This window comes from Eleutherodactylus coqui, chromosome 11 (genome assembly GCF_035609145.1).
Source record: "Eleutherodactylus coqui strain aEleCoq1 chromosome 11, aEleCoq1.hap1, whole genome shotgun sequence".
NCBI lineage: Eukaryota > Metazoa > Chordata > Amphibia > Anura > Eleutherodactylidae > Eleutherodactylus > Eleutherodactylus coqui.
Genome location: NC_089847.1, coordinates 99,451,469 through 99,473,010, shown reverse-complemented (window position 1 = coordinate 99,473,010; position 21,542 = coordinate 99,451,469). Strand labels below are relative to the sequence as shown.

General features: G+C 47.8%; 1 protein-coding gene across 1 annotated transcript; it reads left to right on the top strand.

Moving 5' to 3' along the window:
* The first annotated feature begins 17,576 nt into the window (after nt 1-17,576).
* On the top strand, nt 17,577-19,208 carry LOC136582873 (protein kinase C theta type-like). The gene is made up of 5 exons (XM_066584156.1): nt 17,577-17,752; nt 17,954-18,016; nt 18,166-18,720; nt 18,911-18,954; nt 19,111-19,208. Exons 1-4 carry the CDS (start codon nt 17,577-17,579, stop codon nt 18,930-18,932), a joined length of 816 nt encoding a protein of 271 aa, XP_066440253.1. The 3' UTR covers nt 18,933-18,954; nt 19,111-19,208.
* The last annotated feature ends 2,334 nt before the right edge of the window (nt 19,209-21,542 follow it).

Below are 21,542 nucleotides of genomic sequence, written 5' to 3'. Positions count from 1 at the left end.
GCCATTCACAGGGGTCGCTTTACTGGAGGCGGGGTATTCAAGGGCCCGTCACCAGGTAGAAGCTCAGCTGTGAGACAAGGAGGACGTATTTTAGCGAAGCGCCGCCACAGACCAATGGGAGGCATCGGGACGCCCCGGACCAGGTGAGTATAAGGCCCCCACCATCCAACCAAAAATAAGACACTGTGCGCTTTTTCGGGCAAGTGTCTTATTGTCAGGGAAACACGGTAGTTGTCAGGTTCATGACGCCACCGTTCCACATATTGTTATTCATACACGGCGGATTAATAAACACTGGACAAGTGTATCGTACCTTGGGTCTTCAGGAACAGTTGAGGCCCAGTAAAACTTTACTTGCATTAAAAGTTGTAAACAGGTAATTACAGGTACATTCAGGACAGTAGTTACAGGTAGGAGCTCAGAGGTTGGGAGGCAAAAATACATAGGAACAATATGATCCTGGAAATTATATATATGCTCCAGAGGAGTTACAAAGACAAAATTATCTCTACATACACTCTGGTAAGACTTAGCTTAAATGCACCCCGCAGATTCTTCACGTGGGTGTGAAATTCATGTAGCTCTGTGTGGTGATCCTATTGTCGGACGGCCACATAGGAGAAATGAATGCCGTAATTGTGAACGGGTACCTGTTTTCAGTAGTAATTTGGGTTTGGTGTGTTCTCTGTCTGTGGAAGAAACTCACTCCTCTACATCCATACTTCATACGCTGCGGGATGTCGTTCCTCCTCTTCCATCTCCCCCAACATGGAAGCTGATGGTGCTTCCATGCGGCTCTGTGTTAGCACTCCAGGTCAAGCTGAACAGAACTCCAGAACTCCTTTCCTGCTCCCAGACACTCACATTTATAACCTGACTTGTACCACATGACAGAGCAGAATAGATACATTCAGCAGCAAAACTGACAGACAATGATTTTAGCACAGTTAACCCTTCAGATGCTGCAGCTGTGCAACACACATACAGAAAATAGACATGACAGTTTTGCACAGTGCATCCACATAAGACAATACATGTATGACAATTATGGAGGGGACCGGGATAACGTTCTGGGACACTACAGGAGCATAAAGACAGATTAACCACCCAACTTACCAATGTGTTCAGTGTCTCAAATCAAAGGGAAAATCACAACAGCAGCAAATATTGATCAACTATCTGACAGGACCGTGCTGAGCCAACTTCTACTTATGTTAGTTTGGATGTTTTAGGAAGTCACTGCCCATCGAACCAGAGGTGGCTATATGAACAGCAAACAATGGGCAGTGTTGTTTACATGCATGAGTGTATATGCTATACGCTATGGATACTTCTAGATTCATAATCTATGGATACTTCTAGATTCATTAACGCCTTAAGATGAACTATCACAATCAGGGAACCAGTAAAGTTATTGAGGTCTGACCATGGAACAAACTTCACAGATGCTTGTCAAGAATTGCAGATAAACTCGAAAGCAGTCAAGGACTACTTAGTCGACAATGGTTGTACGTTGGTCTTTAACCCTCCTCATGCTTCTCATAGGAAAGGATGATAGGCGTCACTTGTAAGATAGTGGATTCTATGCTCATGAATTCACATTCCTCAAGGTTTACCTATGGGACCTTAACCACCTTCTTAGCTGAGATGTTTGCTATTGTCAACTCAAGGTCTCTTGTTCCTGTATCCATGAATCCAGAATCCCGGCCATTCTCACTCCAGCAAGTCTTCTCACTCAGAAGCTTGGAACTGTTCTTAGTCCACCTGAAGGCCGCTCTCACAAAAACGAGTCGGATTCCACATATAGGAGTTTTCAGCGGAATCCGGCTCTGACCCCGGCCGGTGACCCCGCGTACCTTATTTTCCTGCACTGCAGATGACCGCGGACACTCGCTGCCGGTCATGTACAGTGCAGATTTAAAAATATATATTTGTATTTTCCACACCGTTACTAGGCGATGACAAGGGGTACCATCTGACATTGCAGATGAGCTGCGGGTCAGACGGTCTCCATTGACTTCAAAGGAGGCCGTCTGCGAGAAGGCTGCCATCAAAATAGAGCATGTGTGATTTTTCCTCTGCTTGTGGAAATTCATGTGAAGGTAAAAGTGAAAGTATATACCTTTCAATGCATGATGTTTGCTGCGGATCCTCCGTGTGTACGCCAGCCACGGATTCCACAATAGAAAACCAATCATATGAGACCGGCCTAAGATCCTACCTCCAGCAATGTATATCGTAAACGATGGAAACATGTTAAACATCTGTCTGTTTCTGGGATAGATGGAAGAAAGAGTACTTTACTATTCTTCAAGGATGGAGAAAATGGCAGGATGCTAAACTGAACGTGCAAGTAGGTGATAATGTCCTCAGAAAGTGGAAAGTAACGCATGGACTATGGGACTCATCCCAAAGATCTTCCCTGGAGAAAAAGGATAGGGCTGTAGCGGGGGGAACACGGGCCTCCTTTAAGTGGAAGCCCATCATGACACGGGGGATAGATAACCGGGGAAGCAGGTAGGGAAGGGTTGAAGTTGAGGGATGTTTGGGATTTTTCTGGAAGGAGGGGGGCGATAGTATAGTGATTGGAGGGGAGAGAAGGAGGCGGGGGGGTTATTCAACGAAGGGGGTCGCAATCAGCGCCATCTTTATTAAAAAAAGACAAATGATAGTTGGTTAGGTGAGGGAGAGGTTTTTCTTGTCATGGCAGCTTGGCGGGTGGGGGGTCCTTGGAGTCGTTGGAAAGTGTTTTTGGGGAGTTGGGTGGGCATGGTCTCACCTGCTCAGACTCCCTCCTTATGCCTAATGCAATTGGGCGGATTTCCGCTGCGTATTGCGCAGCGGAAATCCGGAACGTTGCCCCGCAGCTATTAGGTTCTATTGAACCTAATGGTGCAATGCTCACGGTGCATGAAATCACCCGTAATCACCCGCGGCACGCTCTATTTGCCTCAGGCGTACACGTGGACGGCTTCCATTGCAGTCAATGGAAGCCGTCCGTCACGCTATCTTCCGCTGTAGCACACGGTTGTGACGGGCTCCGAAAGCGGAATTCCGCAGCAAAGTCCATCACGACGCCCCTTCTCCCCCCCCTTCCCCCAGAATATGTGGCCTACTGCCTGTTCCCAGATTGTGTCTGTGCTCGGGCGTCCTGGGAGACCATCATTACAACCCCCCATTTCGGGAGCAGCAACTGCACCTACCTGCTGGAGTAAGTAGCCATAACTTTGAACCTTGCCTTGGAGGCTGCCGTTAACGCAATTCATCTTCCATCCCACGAAGAGAACTGTGAATAGTTGTGCAACAGTATTCCTTCTGTAGACTGTACTCCCGCTTAGCGAGCGCTCCAGAGACTCTCTTGGTATTGTATCTTGAACCCACTACACAGGAAATAAGTGACTATTTTAGTTTAATAAATTCAATTATTACAGGCCAACGATCGACAGTATTATGGGACCCATGGGTATGGTGGCTGAGGAGCATGTAGCCGACCTCAAGTGTCTGCGGCTGGCCCTTGAGGTAAGACCCATCTCCTGCAGTGATGGAACCCCCCTTTCCACTGTGGGACTCCTCTAGAAACTCTGGACTGACGGTGGCCAGCTCAGCACCCGGACTCTATTCCTGCAAAGCCATGCTGTTGTGATTGATGCAGTATGAGGTTTAACATTGTCTTGTTGAAATATGCAAGTCCTTCCCTGAAAGAGACACTGCATGGGAGCATGTTGTTCTAAGACCTCTATATACTATTCAGCATTGAATGTGCCTTTCAAGATGTGTAAGCTGCCGATGCCATAGGCACTAATGCCACCCCTGAATGCCGCGAGCTAACTAAGGAGGCGGCACATGACTGGGAACAGGCACGGTAGGGGTTAAGCAGAGCATAAGGGGTGGAGTTTAGACAGGAAAGAAGGGGGGGGGGAGCAGAAGGAGCTTCAGTTAGGAGTCAAGCGGTGAAGAGAGAAGGACAGAGCAGAGACAGCAGCATAAGAAGTTTTCAAGGAGAAAAAGAGGATTTTGAAGCAGCGAGAGTGCAACAGAGAGAAGGAGCAGCAAGAAGAAGGGAGGCGCAGAAAAGAGTACCTGCAAGTGGGAAGAAAGGAGCACCATCAAGTCCGTGGGATCCAGAAGCCCCAAGATCCGAGGATGGCTGACCTGCGTGCGCAGATCCAGGAGGCGATTCATCGGGACGGCGCTGAGTGGCTGGAGGAAATAATGGCAAGTTGCCGATCGGGCTCGGAGTCGGGGAGGCCAGTCGGGCCGGCTGCAGGGCTTCCGGCGGCAAGCGGAGGAGCGGAGCAACCGGGGGATGCCGGGCGAGGCCGCCCGAAGAGAAGAAAAAACCCCCCAGCGAGGCTTAGCCCAAGCCCCGCAGATAAGAGGGTCGGCCGCAGGAGCGGTCGCGGCGGCGGGACGCGCCACGATGTGTATGGCGGGAGATTCAAACCGCGTGGCAGTTGGAGGGCCCGCGGAGGAGCAGCGGGAACAGCCGATCGGCAGTCCGCAAGGCAGAAGAGGCACAGCGGCAGCATTAAGCGGAGGCTCCGCGTCCAGGAGCCAGCGCGCAGTCGGGCGCACGGCTGCAGCAGGACACAGCACGGAGCAATTGAGGAGGCACGAGACACGTGTGGAGGCATGGCGGGAAAGCAGGCCCTCTCAAGATGGCGGCACAGCGATGCGGCAGCGTCAAGTACCGGGGAGAAGGGGGGGTGGAGAAGCCCCTGGGGAGCAGGTGGCCAGGCCCTTAAACCCATTGCCTGGGAGGGAAAACACAGGGGGGGGGAGGGATAGGGATTATAGCCCGGCCACCAGCTCTGCTAGCAGTGTAGGCACTAGGGCAGGGAGCGCACAGGAATGCAGGGAAAGTGGGGAGATATCCGGAGATAGTGGGACGTCCGGGGTGGCACTAATTACGGAGGGCCCCCCGATAGGGGCCTATGTCGGTCACTCCGCACATAGGCGGCGCCATAGCCAGCACGTACCATATATCACACCCGCTGGCACCGGGTACGCAGGCAGCACCCAGGGTCGCGAGCATAGCAGCCGTGCGGCTCGCAGACATCATTTTTACAGCAGCAAGCAATCGCAGGCACTAGCACGCATAGGCGCTGCTATGTCAATCCACGTTTCGTGGTGGCCCCATCTTCCGGGGGGGGGGGTGATTCATCGCAGGGGTACGCCAGTCGCGCTAGCGGCAATAGACAAGGTGTGGGTGCAGAACGTAGACAGCAAGAGAGAGCCAGGAGGGAGATACCAGAAAAGGCGCGAAAGCAAGCTTGCTAGATTAGGGACAGAGGCAAGCGAAAACAGGAGGAGACCAAGCGGAGAGGCTCTGGGCGACGGGTCAAGGGATCCAGGTCAGCGGTATCACCAGGAAACCTACCGCCAAGCAGCACCTCCGTCACCTTATACAGCAAGTATGCACAATATACGCCACGCGAAGCGGGATACACCACAAGAACGGCCAGAGCAGGGCCACCTTTGTACAGCAAGTGGTTCTGCAACGAGAGAAGCTCCGCATGTGAGTACGCGGCAGCCATCGTATAGCAGAGGCAGGAGCCCCGGAGGAAGGATGGCAGGGACCTTGCCCTTGGCGGTGCCGGAGGACGGTCATGCCGGTGAGTTACATTGTTTAAATGCATGGAAGAATGTTATGGATCCCGCTAAGGCAGCGGAGAAAAATGATTTGGTTTTGGTGTTGAAATAGGTGTTGAGTGAAATAGATAAAAGTGATGCGTTATCGGTGTCCTGTGGTTCCCCAGGGGGCTCGGGCCCGCCTGCGGGGCAGGAGGGTGGTGGCTTAGCAGCCGGTGGTGATGTTGACTCGTATATACAAAAAAAAAAAAAAAAAAAAGTGTCTTATGGTCATCCGGGGAGACGAGACCCACCCGTGGTTGGTAATGTGGCTCACGCTCCCAGGACTCGTCAGCGGTGGCGAGCGGGAAAAGCGAAGAGTCGGTAAAAGATGGTTTAACTCACGCGCCCGGGACTCGTCAGCGGTGGCGAGCGGGAAAAGCGAAGAGTCGGTAAAAGATGGTTTACGATTTCTGATCCAATTTTTTAGTGGCGGGGAGCCGAGGCTCGCCCGTGGTTGGTAATTTTCCCGTGGTTGGTAATTTAACTCACGCGCCCGGGACTCGTCAGCGGTGGCGAGCGGGAGAAGCGAAGAGTCGGTCAAGGATGGTTTACGGTTTCAGATTCCTCGGGACTCGCCTGTGGGTCGTGTGGTGGCGCTATGACGAGGACTTTCGTCGGCGCGTTTCGGCGTATGGTTGAAACTCATCTTAGCGCAACGCCCTCAAAACCTACTTTTCAAGGGTGAGGAAGCAAGAATCCTTAGACAGGGTTTTACCTACGTTTTTTTTTTGTTTTTTTTTTTAATCCCGTTTTCCTTTCAGGCAGCTTCCATTATGTGCGCAAATTTAAAATCGGTTTAAAAAAAAATATATAGAGCTAGTGAAAGAAAAGGTTAATAAAGAAGTGGCGGCCGGCCCCTTTCGACGAACCACCATTTGTGAATTTGCGGGTCTCCCCATTGGGGTTAGTCCCTAAGAAGGAGACAGGCAAGTTTCGACTGATACATCATCTATCCTTCCCAAAAGGGGGGTCGGTAGATGATGGCATTACAAAAGAACAAGCATCGGTGGTTTATGCGTCCTTTGACCAAGCGGTCGCTCTGGTTAGAGCAGCAGGTAAGCGGGCACATTTAGCTAAAGCCTACATTGAGTTCGGTTTTTTAGGCGGCTGCCGATTCATCCTGAGGGTTTCCACTTGTTGGGATGCAAGGTAGATAACCAGTTCTTCTACGACATGTGCCTGCCGATGGGCTGTTCGATTTCATGCTATTACTTCGAGCTTTTCAGTTCCTTCCGGGAATGGAGGCTCAGGTTTGAAACGGGCATCACATCGGTGACCCATTACCTGGAGGATTTCCTGTTTATTGGTACGGTATCATCGGGCACCTGGGGTTTTTTGTTGCATACTTTCCGGTCGCTGATGCATGAGGCGGGGGTCCCATTGTCAGAAAAAAAAACAAAAAAAAAAACGATGGGCCCGGTGACTAGGCTGATTTTCCTAGGGATCGAGATAGACACCGAGGAAATGGTTTTTAGATTACCGATAGAAAAAAGTGCCCGCCTTCGGCAGACGGTAAACGATGTCGTACAATGTAAAACAGTTACGTTGCGTCACATGCAGGCTCATGGGTCACGTTTTTCTAGAAGATTGTCTCTATAAAGGAGCCACATTACTTCATTAGAGTCACACCAGGGATACGAGGGGTTTTACACATATGGAAAATCTTCTTGGAAGCCTTTAATGGGCAGGTGGTGTGCCTCAAAGAGGAGTGGTCGGATACAGGTCTTAGCCTGTCCGCGGACGCAGCGGGATCAACAAGTTTTTGGTGTAATTTTCCGGAATCACTGGTGCAGGGAACCCTGGCCGGTATCCTGGTTGGAGAAACGATGGAATCAAAACATTACTCTGTTGGAGTTTTTTCCCGTTGGCGGTGGCAAGGAGTTACAAGACCACAAGGTGTGTTTTTGGTTCGATAATGCTTCAGTGGTGCAATTTATTAACCGGCAGTCATCATCTTCCCACCGGTGTTGGCGCTTGTGAGACATGTGGTTCTGAGATGTTTACAGCTTAATATATATTTACTGGCAAAACATGTACCGGGTTATAAAATCGTGGCAGCTGACGCGCTCTCTTGTTCGCAGATGGAGCGGTTCAGAGAGCGGCACCCACAGGCGGATGCATTGGGGGTACGCTGCCCGCATTTCTTGTGGTAACTGGTAGAGCAGAGCTGCTGAAGCTTGTCGAGTCATCCATAGCGGTGGGGAACCTGCAAAATTATAACGCGGTGTGGCAAAAATGGTTGTTTTTTGTGGACGGTTCTGTGGCTGGGGGCGAGAAGGCCCGTTCAGCGACCCTGGATATGTTGGCGTCTCTGCGGGTGAGACGGGCGTCGGTAGATTTGGCAAAAAGCACCTCGCGGGCGTGGCATTTTTATTAAAGTTGCACGGTTTTAAGGACGTTACAACAGAGTTCGTTTTTCGCCAGATAGTGCGCGGGTGGAAGAAAGAAAAGGTCGGTTCAGATTCCCCGTCGCCCGATTTCGTATCAGTTGTTGTGTAAATTATTGGACTCTTTACAAGTCACATGTTACAACGACTACGAGGCGTTGCTGTTCAGGACGGCATTCTTACTGGCGTTTTTTGCGGCGCTCAGGATCGGCGAGTTAGTGCCGAAGAGCAAGTTGTTATGCCAGGAGGATTAATGGTTGACGACGTGGTAGCGGTGGATGACGGTTTACGCATCAGGATTTAAAAAAAAAAAAAAAAAAAAACCCGACGTATACGGCAGGGGTGAGTGGGTGCCGATCACTCGATTAGGCTCAGGATGGTGCCCAGTAGATACGGCAGCCAGTTACATGGCATCAAGGCCGGCAGGGGAGCAATTTTTGGTCCACGCGTCCGGCCTCCCCCTCACTCGTTTTCAAGTTTCGGCGGGGTGAAAATCGTCTTTGAGGACTATGGGCCTCGACCCGAAGGAATTCGGGACCCATTCTTTTAGAATTGGAGCGGCAATGTCGGCAGATGCGGGAGGGATGAACGAAGATGGTGTAAAATGGCTTGGGAGATGGAAGTCACAAACATATAAGTCATATGTGCGACCCGATCTAACTGTGGGAGATTTAAGTTAGCACCCGGTATCCCGGTTTCTGTTTTAGCGGTAGGCTCATGTGTTTTCAAGTTTTTGCCCTCGTTTGGTTTTCATTTGTTCGCAGCAGCGGAGCCGTGGAAAGTGCATATAATCGGTCACTCCTACATTTACTGGGCGGAAAGGAGGGCAGCCGTTCGGCCTTTAGGATCGGAGCTAGGCCTGACCGGAACATCCGTAACCTGGCACGGAGTCCGGGGGCTGATATGGCCCGACATGTGGAAGTTGGTGGTGGACATTGCCAGAAGTACCCCCCGGAGAGTGGTTTTGGTTGTTCACGCTGGGGGGAACGATCTCGGGAAAGTAAAGACTCGCGACCTGTTGGTCATTATAAAACAGGATTTGTGGCGTTTTCGGGAATGTTTTAATGGATGCATCATCGTTTGGTCGGACATAGTGGCACGGAGACACTGGAATGGAGCAAGAAACCTGGAAGCGGTGGATAGAGCCAGGAGGCTGGTGAACATGAAAATAGCTCAGTTTGTTCAGTCTATTGGAGGGGTGGCGGTTCGCCATTGGGAGTTGGAAGAGAAGGAGACATTGAGGAGGGACGGTTTCACCTCATTGAGGTGGGGTTGGATACGTTCCTATCCGGCTTGCAGGATGGGGTCGAGAAAGCTCTAGCTCGGGTTGGTGGGGTGGGGACGGAATGAGCCGCAGTAACGCGGCACATCCCGTGTGGCCCGGAATTTGTCCATGCTGTTAAGGAATAGAGGAAGGTTTGCAAGCCGAAGGAACGGGGCTTACAAACATCCTCAGTGGACGGTTTACGAACTGTAAGAATTAACACGGACAGCATGGATAGTGATCGATCGTTAAATTAAGTTATCGTTGAGACCGTTTAATAAATAAAGCTGTGGCCTACCCCACAATTTCAGCAAGAAGTTGTAAGACATTGGTTATTTATTAGGTAAGTGAGCGGGTAAGTGATTGAGTGTTCCCAGTCCTGAATGCCGCGAGCTAACTAAGGAGGCGGCACATGACTGGGAACAGGCACGGTAGGGGTTAAGCAGAGCGAGCATAAGGGGTGGAGTTTAGACAGGAAAGAAGGGGGGGGGGAGCGGAAGGAGCTTCAGTTAGGAGTCAAGCGGTGAAGAGAGAAGGACAGAGCAGAGACACCCGCCCACCCGCCCGTAAGGTCAGGGAGGGAGAGGAGGTGGGCTAGTTAGAGAGGACAGTCGTCGGAAGTTGTCACAGCTGGTTTTGGCCCGGAATTTGTCCATGCTGTTAAGGAATAGAGGAAAGTTTGCAAGCCGAAGGAACGGGGCTTACAAACGTCCTCAGTGGACGGTTTACGAACTGTAAGAATTAACACGGACAGCATGGATAGTGATCGATCGTTAAATTAAGTTATCGTTGAGACCGTTTAATAAATAAAGCTGTGGCCTACCCCACAATTTCAGCAAGAAGTGGTAAGACATTGGTTATTTATTAGGTAAGTGAGCGGGTAAGTGATTGAGTGTTCCCAGTCCATACTATCTGAGATGCAGGCTTTTTAACTGTGTGCTTATAACAAGCTGAATGTTCCCTCTTGAGTCCGCAGGACACGGCGTCCGTGGTTTCCAAAACGATTTTCAAATTTTGATCCATCGGACCACAGAATTGTTTTCTACTCTGCCTCGGTCCGTTATAAATGAGCTTTGGCCCAGAGAAGATGCCAGCATTTCTGGATTATATTGATATATGGCTTCTTCTTTGAAACCTACAGCCTTAACTATTATTTGTGGATTGCACAGCAAACTGTGTTCACAGACAATGATTTCTGGAAGTATTCCTGAGCCTGTGCAGTGGTTTGCATTACAGAATCATGCCTGTCTTTAACCGCTTCCCGCTGCAGGGCGTAAGTTTACGTCCTGGGAGCGGGGTACTTCCCGCAACAGGGCGTAAACTTACGTCCTGGAGATAGCGCTGGATCATATGTGATCCAGCGCTATCCCGCAGCGGGAGCCGGCTGTCAGTCACAGCCGGCGTCTCGCTGCAGCAGCGGGGGGACATCGGAGATGCGCCCGCCACTTTTAACCCCTTCCCTGCCGCGATCTAAGTAGATCGCGGCAGGGGAAGAGTTCACAGCGGGAGCGCGGCTCCCTCTGTGTCTCCGGCCGGAACTCGCGATGTCATCGCGAGAGCCCGGCCTGTCACCATGGCAACAGGACGCCAGACACTGGCGTCCTGTATTGCCTATGCCTGAGATCGCTGTATGAGCGATAAGGCATGGGAGAGCAGTAGCTCTGCCATGCCTTATGACAGCGATCATCAAGGCAGTGATTAAAGTCCCTCAGAGGGACACAAACAGTGTAAAAAAAAGAAAGATTTAAAAAATGAATTAAAAAAAATGTAAAAAAAAAGAGTAAAAAAACCATTTTTTATGCTTTTTCTCAGATTAGCATAAAAAAAGGTAAAAAAAAAATAAAACCCCACATATTTGGTATTGTCGCGTCCGTAACGATGCGTACAATAAGTTGCACATGCTTTTGACTGTGCACCGAAAAAAACGCTAAAAAAAAAGCTAAAAAACTGAGGCAAAATGCTCATTTTTAGCATTTTGCCTCACTAAAAACGCTATAAAAGTGATCAAAAAAGTCGTATGTACGCCAAAATGGTACCAATAAAATCTACAGCTCGTCTCGCAAAAAATAAGCCCTCATAGAGCTCTGTACATCAAAAAATAAAAAAGTTACGTGACTTTGAATGCAGCAATTTAGAATAGAAAAAAGATTTCCAAAAAAAAGGGTTTTTATTGCAGAAAAGTGGGAAAACCTAAAAAAAATGTTAGAATTTTGGTATCGTTGTAACCGTACCGGTCTGCAGAAAAAATGGAAAGTCTCATTTATGCTGCATGATAAACGGTGTAAAAAAAATTTAAAAAATCTATGGCAGAATTGATGCGTTTTCTCTCTCTGCTATCATTAAAAAAAAAAAAAAAAAATTTACAATATAGTCTATGTACCCAAAATTGGCATCGATAAAAACTACAGTTCGCCACGCAAAAAACAAGCCCTTATACGGCCGCGTCCACGGAAAAATAAAAAAGTTATGGCTTTAGAAAAATGGAGATGGAAAAATACCAAAAAAATCGCTTGGTCCTCAACGCCAAAATAGGCCATGTCATGAAGGGGTTAATGCAGTGATGCCTGAGGGCCATTAGATCTGGAGCATCCAATATTGGCCATCGGCCTTGTCCCGTGTACACATGAATTTCTTTAGATACTCTGAATCTTTTGATATTTTTTATTGTAGATGGTGATAAATTCAAATTCTTCGCAATTTTATGTTGAAGAGCATTTTTTTTATTAATTGTTTCACAATTTAAGATGCATTTCTCACAGATTGGTGACCCTCTGTCCATCTCTGCTTCTGAGAGACTCTGCCTCTCTAACATGCTCTTTTTATACAGTCATGTCAGGCTCAGTCACATGGCTGCATCGGCATCCGTACACCGGCGCTGATGCGCCCGTGTGACTGCAGGAAGGAGACGGACGTACCTGAAGACGGCCGTCTCTCCTCAGCGCCAGAAGAAAGAACACATGACTGGCAATGAAGTCGGTCACATGTTCTTTCCTCTGGCACTGAGCAGAGACGGGCGTCTTCAGGTACGTCTGTCTTCTTCCTGCAGTCACACGGGCGCATCGGCGCCGGTGTACGGATGCCGATGCGCCCATGTCACTGAGCCCTTAGTAGAAATCTGACCCTCCAGCTGTGTTTCATTAGTACCGCTTACTTTTTCAGCCTTTTGTTACGCTGCCCCACCTTTCTTGAGATGTGTTGCTGCCATCAATTTCTAAATAAGTTAATTTTTTAATGAAATGGAGGAATGTCTCCCTTCCCCCTTCTGATGTCTTCTTTGTTCTGTTGTAAATAAAATATTTGAGATTTCAAACTGATTTCATCGCATTCTTTTTTTCTTACCATTTGCTTACATTTTACACAACGTCCAACTTTATGGAATTGGGGCTGTATATTCCCTGCAGAATATCCATCACTAAGAACAGACCATATTTAGTATCGGCATATAACCATGATGCAGCTTCTCTGCCCGGCGCTCACGTCTAAAAGGAAGGACTGCAAAAACAGAAAACTGGTGGCTCGGCGCAGCGATGCAGCAGATACCTGAATAATCAGAATGACTAGATGGAAATTCCTCCTTTAATTCTCAATCCTTCTGGTCTGTTTTATCAATTAAAGGAGAAATTTCCATCTAGTTGTTCTGATTATTCCAATAATTTTTGGAGTGCTGCGCCGAGCCACCAGTTTTCTGTTTTTGCACCCCACCATACACTCACGCCCACTTAGGTGGTGCGTCCTCTGGTCGGCAGCACCTCCAGAATCTCCTGCACATTTCAGACCTTCACTGTACTTGCCTGTATTTTGGGCCACTCAGTTTGCAGCATTTTCTAGATTAGTACCAACCTCTGATCAATACTTATTAGCAGCAGTGAGCACAGTTGCTTGCTGGGAGATGTAGTCCGTCAGGCTTTTATGAGGCCACGTGGACAGAAATTCTAATACCTGACCGATGCAAAGGAGACGCAGTAATGATACAATGAATGGCCTGCCCAGAGATCACATTCATACCTTTTTTTAAGCATTTCTGAACCGCAGCAAAAGAAAAACAATATAAAAAAAAGTTTTTTAAAATTTGTGTACATTTTTTTTCTGCAGTCCAGAAACACGCTAAAAACGCCGAGCGTCAACAAGTCCTTAGAGCCCAGACTACCCTTATCTGCTATAATGCTGAATGTAGGTATTTATTGTCTGGTGCCCGCGGCTGCGCAGATTCAGTAACCACATATTAAGTTATGTAGAACTTGTAAAACATTTGTATCATACAAAATAACAGACTTTGGCGCGCGTCTCACCATATATTACACCCGCTGCCCTTCCCCTCGCAGCGTCTTTTTTAACGCTGCGATATCGCTGCATTTTTTTAATGGGACTTTCTAATGTTAAAATCGCATCTCACAAAAATCGCAAAAGCACAAACTTGCGATTTTTGTGCGATGTGATTGTAACATTAGAAAGTCCCATTAAAAAATGCAGCGATATCGCAGCGTTAAAATAAACGCTAGCGAGTAAAAGCCCTCAGGATGAGGACAAACCCACATGCAGCACATTTGCAGCGTGAATTCCACATTACAAAACTGCAGCAATTTACAATATGAGGTAAACCGGGTCTTCACAGCCCCATCCACACGGGGCACAAGAATGAGCGCACGCAGGGGGGTTATATCTGCCGGCCGCTCCTCCTGTTGTGGAAATGCTGCAGATTTTATATAGTGTAAAGCTGAAATCCACGGCAAGTTCTCTATGTAAAACAAGTGTAAACTCCACAGGGTGCAGAGAAAACGAATTGGCAGGGTTTATGGAAAACACTATGGAGTCTAAATCCGCAGCATGTCTATTTATGCTGCAGAATTCGACCACTGAAATACAATGCGGTCATTCCATATCAACTGGCCTAATTTGGGAGAGACTAGCACTGCTAAGGTCCCTGATCGTGGCAATAGAAGATCCCATAGATGCCTATGGGAGCTGCTGGCAAAGGGAGGGGGAGGGAGTGTAGCAGCGCTTGCCTTGCCCTTGCTGGCAGCTCCCATAGGCCTCTATAGGAGCTGCCGGCTGATCATAGCCAAAACATAGAGCAGGACCTATCTTTTTCGGCTGCATATAAAAAGCAGCTGGCTGGAACTGGCAATGTATGTTTTTCCGGACGGCCGATTTTACACGCTGGAAAATCACCCATCTGAACGAGTACATTGGAATCCAACGCTTCAGATGGCTGAGATGTTCGACAGACGTTTAATCAGGGCAAAATACCGTCAGTAAAACATTGGTGTGAATAAGGCCTGAAGAGGATCTGTCATGCCCTCTGATCAGCGGACCGGCTCCTTATCTTTGCAGCCACGTTCCTTCTGACTCTTATTAACAGATTTCTTTTTTCCCCTATACCCTGTTTGGCCCCATGAATATTCAGACAGATGGCCGGTACCCGTGTTATTGCCTAGTGATGTGCGGGAAAAGCAGGGATTTAAAAAAAAAAATACTGCACTGCGCGTGTCCAACGGCGAGCCATGTGGGCCATATGCAATACAGGAAAAGAAGACCGGTACGCAGGGACGCCGGCTGGAATCCGACCCGTTCACGTGCAGCCGGCCTAACTGCTATCAGCAAGAATGGTTCCCAGTTACAATCAGTGCCGTAACTATAGGGGATGCAGGGGATGCGGTTACACCCCGGCCCAGGAGCCTTAGGGGGCCCATAAGGCCTCTCTTCTCCATATAGGGGGCCCAGTACTATGAATAAACCATTATAGTTGGGGGCCCTGTTACAGGTTTTGCATTGGGGCCCAGGAGATTCAAGTTACGCCTCTGGTTACAATGCATACAAAAACATTCAAAAATGTCAATAGGGCATATGGAGAGTGGTTGGCATCCATTGTTATGCACTGTACTCTTCGTCACCTCACCCCGGCCTGCTGGATGCCACTCGACCAGGGGCATAACTATAGAAGCACAGAGAGTGCGTTTGCACCCGGGCCCTAGAGCCTTAGGGGCCATAAGGTCTCTCTCCTCAATAAGAGGCGACCAGTACTATAAATGAAGTGTTAGAGTTAGGGAGCCCTGTGGCAGGTTTTGCATTGGGGTCCAGCAGCTGCAAGTTCTGTCTCCGGAGAATGGATACCAGTGAGCGCTGCAGCTGCAGTTTGCCATATGGTTAATGCAGCCCTGAGAAACCCCAACTATAAACCTGGCAATATCTTGTACACAACCGCTCATCCCCCGACTTCAGATTGGACACTGTTAAATTTGTTTGGTAAAGTATTTATGGGGCTCAGTGTAATAAATAAAGTCTTACTGCTTCTCAGGCCTTATAATGGCGTATATACATTACTGCGCCAATTTACAGCCCCCAACAGTAACTCACACCGGGACCGCTTATTTATAATGACCCTTTTCTAGCATTTCACACCTCCGAATAATCCATCATTGTGGATGAATCCCTCAGTGACCTCCATAGAAGCATCTCTGCCTGGTACACCCAGATCTGCACTGGCGAGGGCGCTGCCCATTGTAACCTATGGAGATACACATCATGTATCTGGATGAACACTTATTGAATGGAGCAGATAATGACCCCTCACAAGGCTTTATTATTCCGGCCCTTAGAACAATTTATGGTTTATTCCTCCACTGGGCTCATTTCAATTACCACACTATTTCTGATGAACTATGGGCACCACTGCCAACCCAGACATGAAGTGCCATTCCTTTCCCATCTACTAATAATGTGGCACTAGAAGAACCAGCCATGTATTTCTCAATGTCTTTGGGCATTAGACCATCACTCATGGTGCCCACAGTACTGTGTATATGGCAGAGCAGGGTACTGGCAAGCACTTGCCAGCAGCAGCTTCACTGACCTTTGAACTCTACTTGGCCAACTGCCATTTACTTCCAACTGTCAACTGCAGCGATTGCATTGACGGATACTGGATTGTAAAAAATGGCGTCCAATGGACATGAGAAGCGCAAGAGAGAAGAGGAGAGCGTAAGCGGACTCACGAATATAAAGAAGAAGAGGAGCGGAGAGAATAACATAATAACAAAGCATGAGGAGCCAACAGCGGGCACCAGCCAGGACCCCGGGCCATCAGACTCCGGATTTCACATCAGTCGCTTCACCCGCCTACAGACATTGGGTAAAGGAGGCTTCGGAGAGGTAAGTTTTGTAACTTCCCATTTTCTGGTAAAGGCGCAGTGACCCTAATTATATTGTATTTCTATTTGCTGTGTAACTAATGCAAACTAGTGTCTTCTGTTATCAGCCATTTCATCCACATCAGAGGCTTAGGATACATTCACATGTAGCATCAAAATCCTGTATATAAGAATGGATGTCTATAGGTTGTCTTTAGGGGTGGTATGGCAGTATTACTCAGACAGGGCATGTAGTAGTATGTATTCACCGGGGCAGCATTTTGGTGGGGGGTTGGTCTGTTTAATATCATTTTTGTAAGATCTATTTTTCCCACTTTCCTGTCCGTTCTCATTTGACTTTGAAAAAAAAAGTATTTTGAAAGTGGATCTCCCAAAATGTGATCTGAAATCAGCCGTACTGGTTTATAGAATGGCAATACTATATGGCTGAGGTATTATTTCATCAATATACAGTATGATGATATCTTTGGGTGTAATAATGGTAGGATTGGAAAAATGTGTTGTAAATATTATTTGAGCAATGAATAGTGCTGGTTATTATGCATGTATGATGGCATTAGTTACCATAATATGGCAGTATCATATGGGACCATTGTGGACAGACAGACAGACAGGTAGGCAGATAGATAGATAGATAGATAGATAGATGTTAGATAGATAGATAGATGATAGATAGTTAGATAGATGATAGATAGATAGACAGATAGATAGATATTAGATGGATATGATACTTACTCCTCACACTGAAGCACTGCTGCCATAGAACATTGTCAATATTGCTAAAATGTTTGCACCTGTATTGTAAGGTTCTACAACTGTCTGTTGGATTGAAGTGAACCTGCCGCTGATGCGGCTGCCAAGTAAGGCCTCATGCCCACGGCCGATTCAGATTCCAACTGAGAAATCTCGCAGGGTTTGTGTGTTTCCTGCAGATGTGATGCAGATTTGCTGTGCATGGACCCGGCCGTAGGGAGCAGAATAGCCTAAAACCCCTACCCCATGTAATAAATGTATATGATTGTCCCCCCTGGCCACTGTCAGTGATCATTTCCTACTTGTTTTCTTAAGGTGGTCCTGGCCTCATTCCCTGGCAGAAACATTTTCACAGCCATCAAGATTGTGGACAGAGGAAGGGGAGCAGATATGATATTGAGAGAGCGACGGATACTCCTGAAGGCCCAAGACTGCCCCTTCATATGCCATCTATATGCCGCACAGCAGTCTGCCAACAAAGCCTACTTCATCATGGAGTATCTGTCTGGAGGAAGCCTGAGGGCAATGATCAGGATGTGCGGCCGCCTGGACATCAGCAGTGTGAGGTGAGTAAATGACTAATCAGGAGACAGATGGACGGACGGACATGGGGGGGTACATGACTGGTCAGATGTACAAGAATGGAGGACATACAGGCTGCCATAAACAGCGCCTCCTCTCTTCAGGTGGTGACAGACATATTGATGATGACATGATGTTAGGGGACTGATTTCATGTCATTGATACTACACTCTTCTCTCTGTCAGATTCTACACAGCGGAGATTGTATGCGGCCTCCAGTTCCTGCACCAACGCAACATCGTCCACCGGTGAGCAGAATTTCCCACACTTCTCTGCTTCCTTGTAATAGTGTCCCAGCTTTCCCAGAGTCCTGAATTAGGCCCGGTTTGCTGTCCTACATCCCCAAGTCTTCTGTATCTGCACTGATTTGCATTTGTCTTTTCTCTTTTCATTGCAGAGACATAAAGCTGGACAACATCATGGTGGACAGAGATGGACACATCCGCATAATCGACCTGGGGCTGGCCCAAGACGGAGTCACCTCGTCTAATAAGATTTGTGGAAGGACGGGCACAGTTAAATATATGGCCCCAGAAGTGCTTCTTGAAAAGGAGTATGACACAGCAGTGGACTGGTGGAGCCTGGGGATTGTCGTATCCAGGATGGCGGCAGGACAGTCCCCTTTCTACCATGGCTCCAAAAAGGAAAAGGTCATTGAATCTATCACCACAGAGCAGCCAAAATTTCCATCTTGGCTTGATGCCAACTTAAAACATCTTCTGGAGAGACTGCTGCGCAAGAATCCTGAGAAGAGGCTGGGTGTCTACAAGAATATCCGAGGTCACCCTTTCTTTACCACCATAGATTGGGAGGAACTGGAATTGAAAAGATCACGGCCGCCATTCAAGCCATTCAGGAGACTTTTGGAGAATAAAAACCTGCAGTGGCCGGAGGATGGGACACCCCTTCACCCCATGGACGGATTCGATTTCACTTCACCAAGCTGGACCCGGTAGGATTTTCCTCCTCTAGGCATGATGTTCTTCAGTCTGGCCTCTGTGTTCACCATCATTGTTCCTCTGGTGTCAGACAGGAGGTCATATAGTAATCCTGCTTCATGTCACCATGTCAGGTCCGCAGTCTTCTGCCTATTTGGCTTCATTATTGTTGTTCCTGTAATTCCTGTCTCTGCTTCTTCTTAGGATGACGAGAAGAATCCGATAGTGAAGGAAGCCACAAGCATCTGGTAAGTACCCTCTATATACACCTACACATACATATCTGTACACCTATATACACTTATACACACAGGACACCTACCATTATATCCATACATTGTAACAAATCTTCACATGTCTTAAAAAGTTTATTTTAAAAACATTTTCTCTCTTATGTCTTGCAGGCTCAACCCGTGCCGACTGTCTCCAGAACCCACGACTCTGCTGCTGTAGAAGACCTCAGCTTGCCTAAAACATCCTCTCCATCAACTCTGCTGCATATTTCCACCACGCTTCCTCAACCCTGACATCATCTGCTGTAATAATTGGCTGACATCAGGCATCATCCTCTGTTGAAGACCCTCTTCACCCCCAGGAGCGGCCTGTGCTTGATTGGCAGCTGGCGAGTTCAGGAAAAATAGCCCGAGTGACTATTATCCCTGAACTCCTGGTTACCAGTAAGACCTCGGCACAGGCCAGGTAAGTAGCATGCACCTCATACATTAAGATAGACACAAGTGTAGACACTAACACATACATAGACACAAGTACACACACTGATAGGTGTAGATTTCGGCTTTGATTCTGGGACTTGTTCCGACCGCCATATTTGGGGTCAGGAAGGAATTTTTCCAACTTGAGGACAATTGGCTCATACCTCAAGGAGGTTTTTGCCTTCCTCTGGATCAGCTCACAGCCTTAAATAGGGTTAGGTTTTATTTATAGAGAAGTAGCCACATAAATAATACAATATAAATACATATATATAAATCTTCAGCTTTGTAGGGTTTCTAGCTGACATCACATACACCAGGGAGGTGAGCTGCTGGCGTTTGATCCTGAGATTTATTCTGGTCGCCATATTTGGGGTCAGGAAGGAATTTTCCCCCCTTAAAACAGGATAATTGGCTCTTTCCTCAAGGGGGTTTTCGCCTTCCTCTGGATCAACACAGTCTATAAACAGGTTTAGTTTGATACACTTTATATTTCACACATGCAGTAAATAGTAATAACTGATTATATATCCAGATTTATGAATACAAAACAATATGCTTTATAAAGTCAGATAGATTTAATCTCGGCTTTGATCCTGGGACTTGCTCTGATTGCCATATTTGGCATCAGGAAGGTATTTCTTCCCCCCTTGGGTACGTTGACAGGTAGTGGAAATACTGTGAAATACTGCAGCGCACGTCCTTCACCCGGCCACCGCTACTGAGCCCGTGGCCACCGCTGCTGCTGGTCAGGTGATGCGCCCACTTCTACCATCACCTGACCAGCGGCAGCGGTGCTCAGTAGTGGTTTCCGGTTGAGGAATCTTTCCGCTATGTGTGAACAGACCTTTGGCTCGTACCTCGAGGGGTTTTTGCATTTCTCTAGATCAACTCAGCCTCAAAATTCCCCAACCTAAAATTCACCATTGCCTATAACTAAAAATAAAATGTTCTTTCTCCCCTTATATCTTTGTGTCCGTGTCTTTATTTCCACTGGTTGTCTCTGTAGTTTTCGCATTAATGGGTCACACACAATATGCCGTATTTTTGCAAACTGAAGGTCCCCACAGAAGTCTATGGGAGGGACGCAAATGCTCACAAAATACGTGCAGAGTTGCAGGAGCTGAGCAGCTTGATATATTGTTTTATGAGGATGCAGTGCATGACTGTACATACAGGGGGAGCTGTGTATGACAGTACATACAGGGGGAGCTGTGTATGACAGTACATACAGGGGGCGCTGTGTATGACAGTACATACAGGGGGCGCTGTGTATGACAGTACATACAGGGGGCGCTGTGTATGACAGTACATACAGGGGGAGCTGTGTATGACAGTAGAAACAGGGGGAGCTGTGTATGACAGTACATACAGGGGGAGCTGTGTATGACAGCACATACAGGGGGAGCAGTGTATGACTGTACATACAGGGGGAGCTGTGTATGACAGCACATACAGGGGGAGCAGTGTATGACAGTACATACAGGGGGAGCTGTGTATGACTGTATATACAGGGGAAGCAGTGTATGACTGTACATACAGGGGGAGCAGTGTATGACTGTACATACAGGGGGAGCAGTGTATGACAGTACATACAGGGGGAGCTGTGTATGACTGTACATACAGGGGGAGCATTGTATGACAGTATATATAGGGGGAGCTGTGTATGACAGTATATATAGGGGGATCTGTGTATGACAGTACATAAAGGGGGCGCTGTGTATGACAGTACATACAGGGGGCGCTGTGTATGACTGTACATACAGGGGGAGCAGTGTATGACTGTACATACAGGGGGAGCAGTGTATGACAGTACATACAGGGGGAGCAGTGTATGAGAGTACATACAGGGGGAGCTGTGTATGACAGTACATACAGGGGGAGCTGTGTATGACAGTATATATAGGGGGAGCTGTGTATGACAGTATATATAGGGGGAGCAGTGTATGACAGTACATACAGGGGGAGCAGTGTATGACAGTACATACAGGGGGAGCTGTGTATGACAGTACATACAGGGGGAGCTGTGTATGACAGTACATACAGGGGGTGCTGTGTATGACAGTACATACAGGGATAGCTGTGTATGACAGTACATACAGGGATAGCTGTGCATGACAGTA

Excerpts from the sequence above, each read along its gene's own strand:
- LOC136582873 (XM_066584156.1), top strand. The coding sequence starts at position 17,577 with ATGATATTGAGAGAGCGACGGATACTCCTGAAGGCCCAAGACTGCCCC. Across the intron at positions 17,753-17,953 it reads CTGGACATCAGCAGTGTGAG|ATTCTACACAGCGGAGATTG; the intron begins GTGAGTAAATGA and ends TCTCTCTGTCAG. Across the intron at positions 18,017-18,165 it reads CAACGCAACATCGTCCACCG|AGACATAAAGCTGGACAACA; the intron begins GTGAGCAGAATT and ends TTTTCATTGCAG.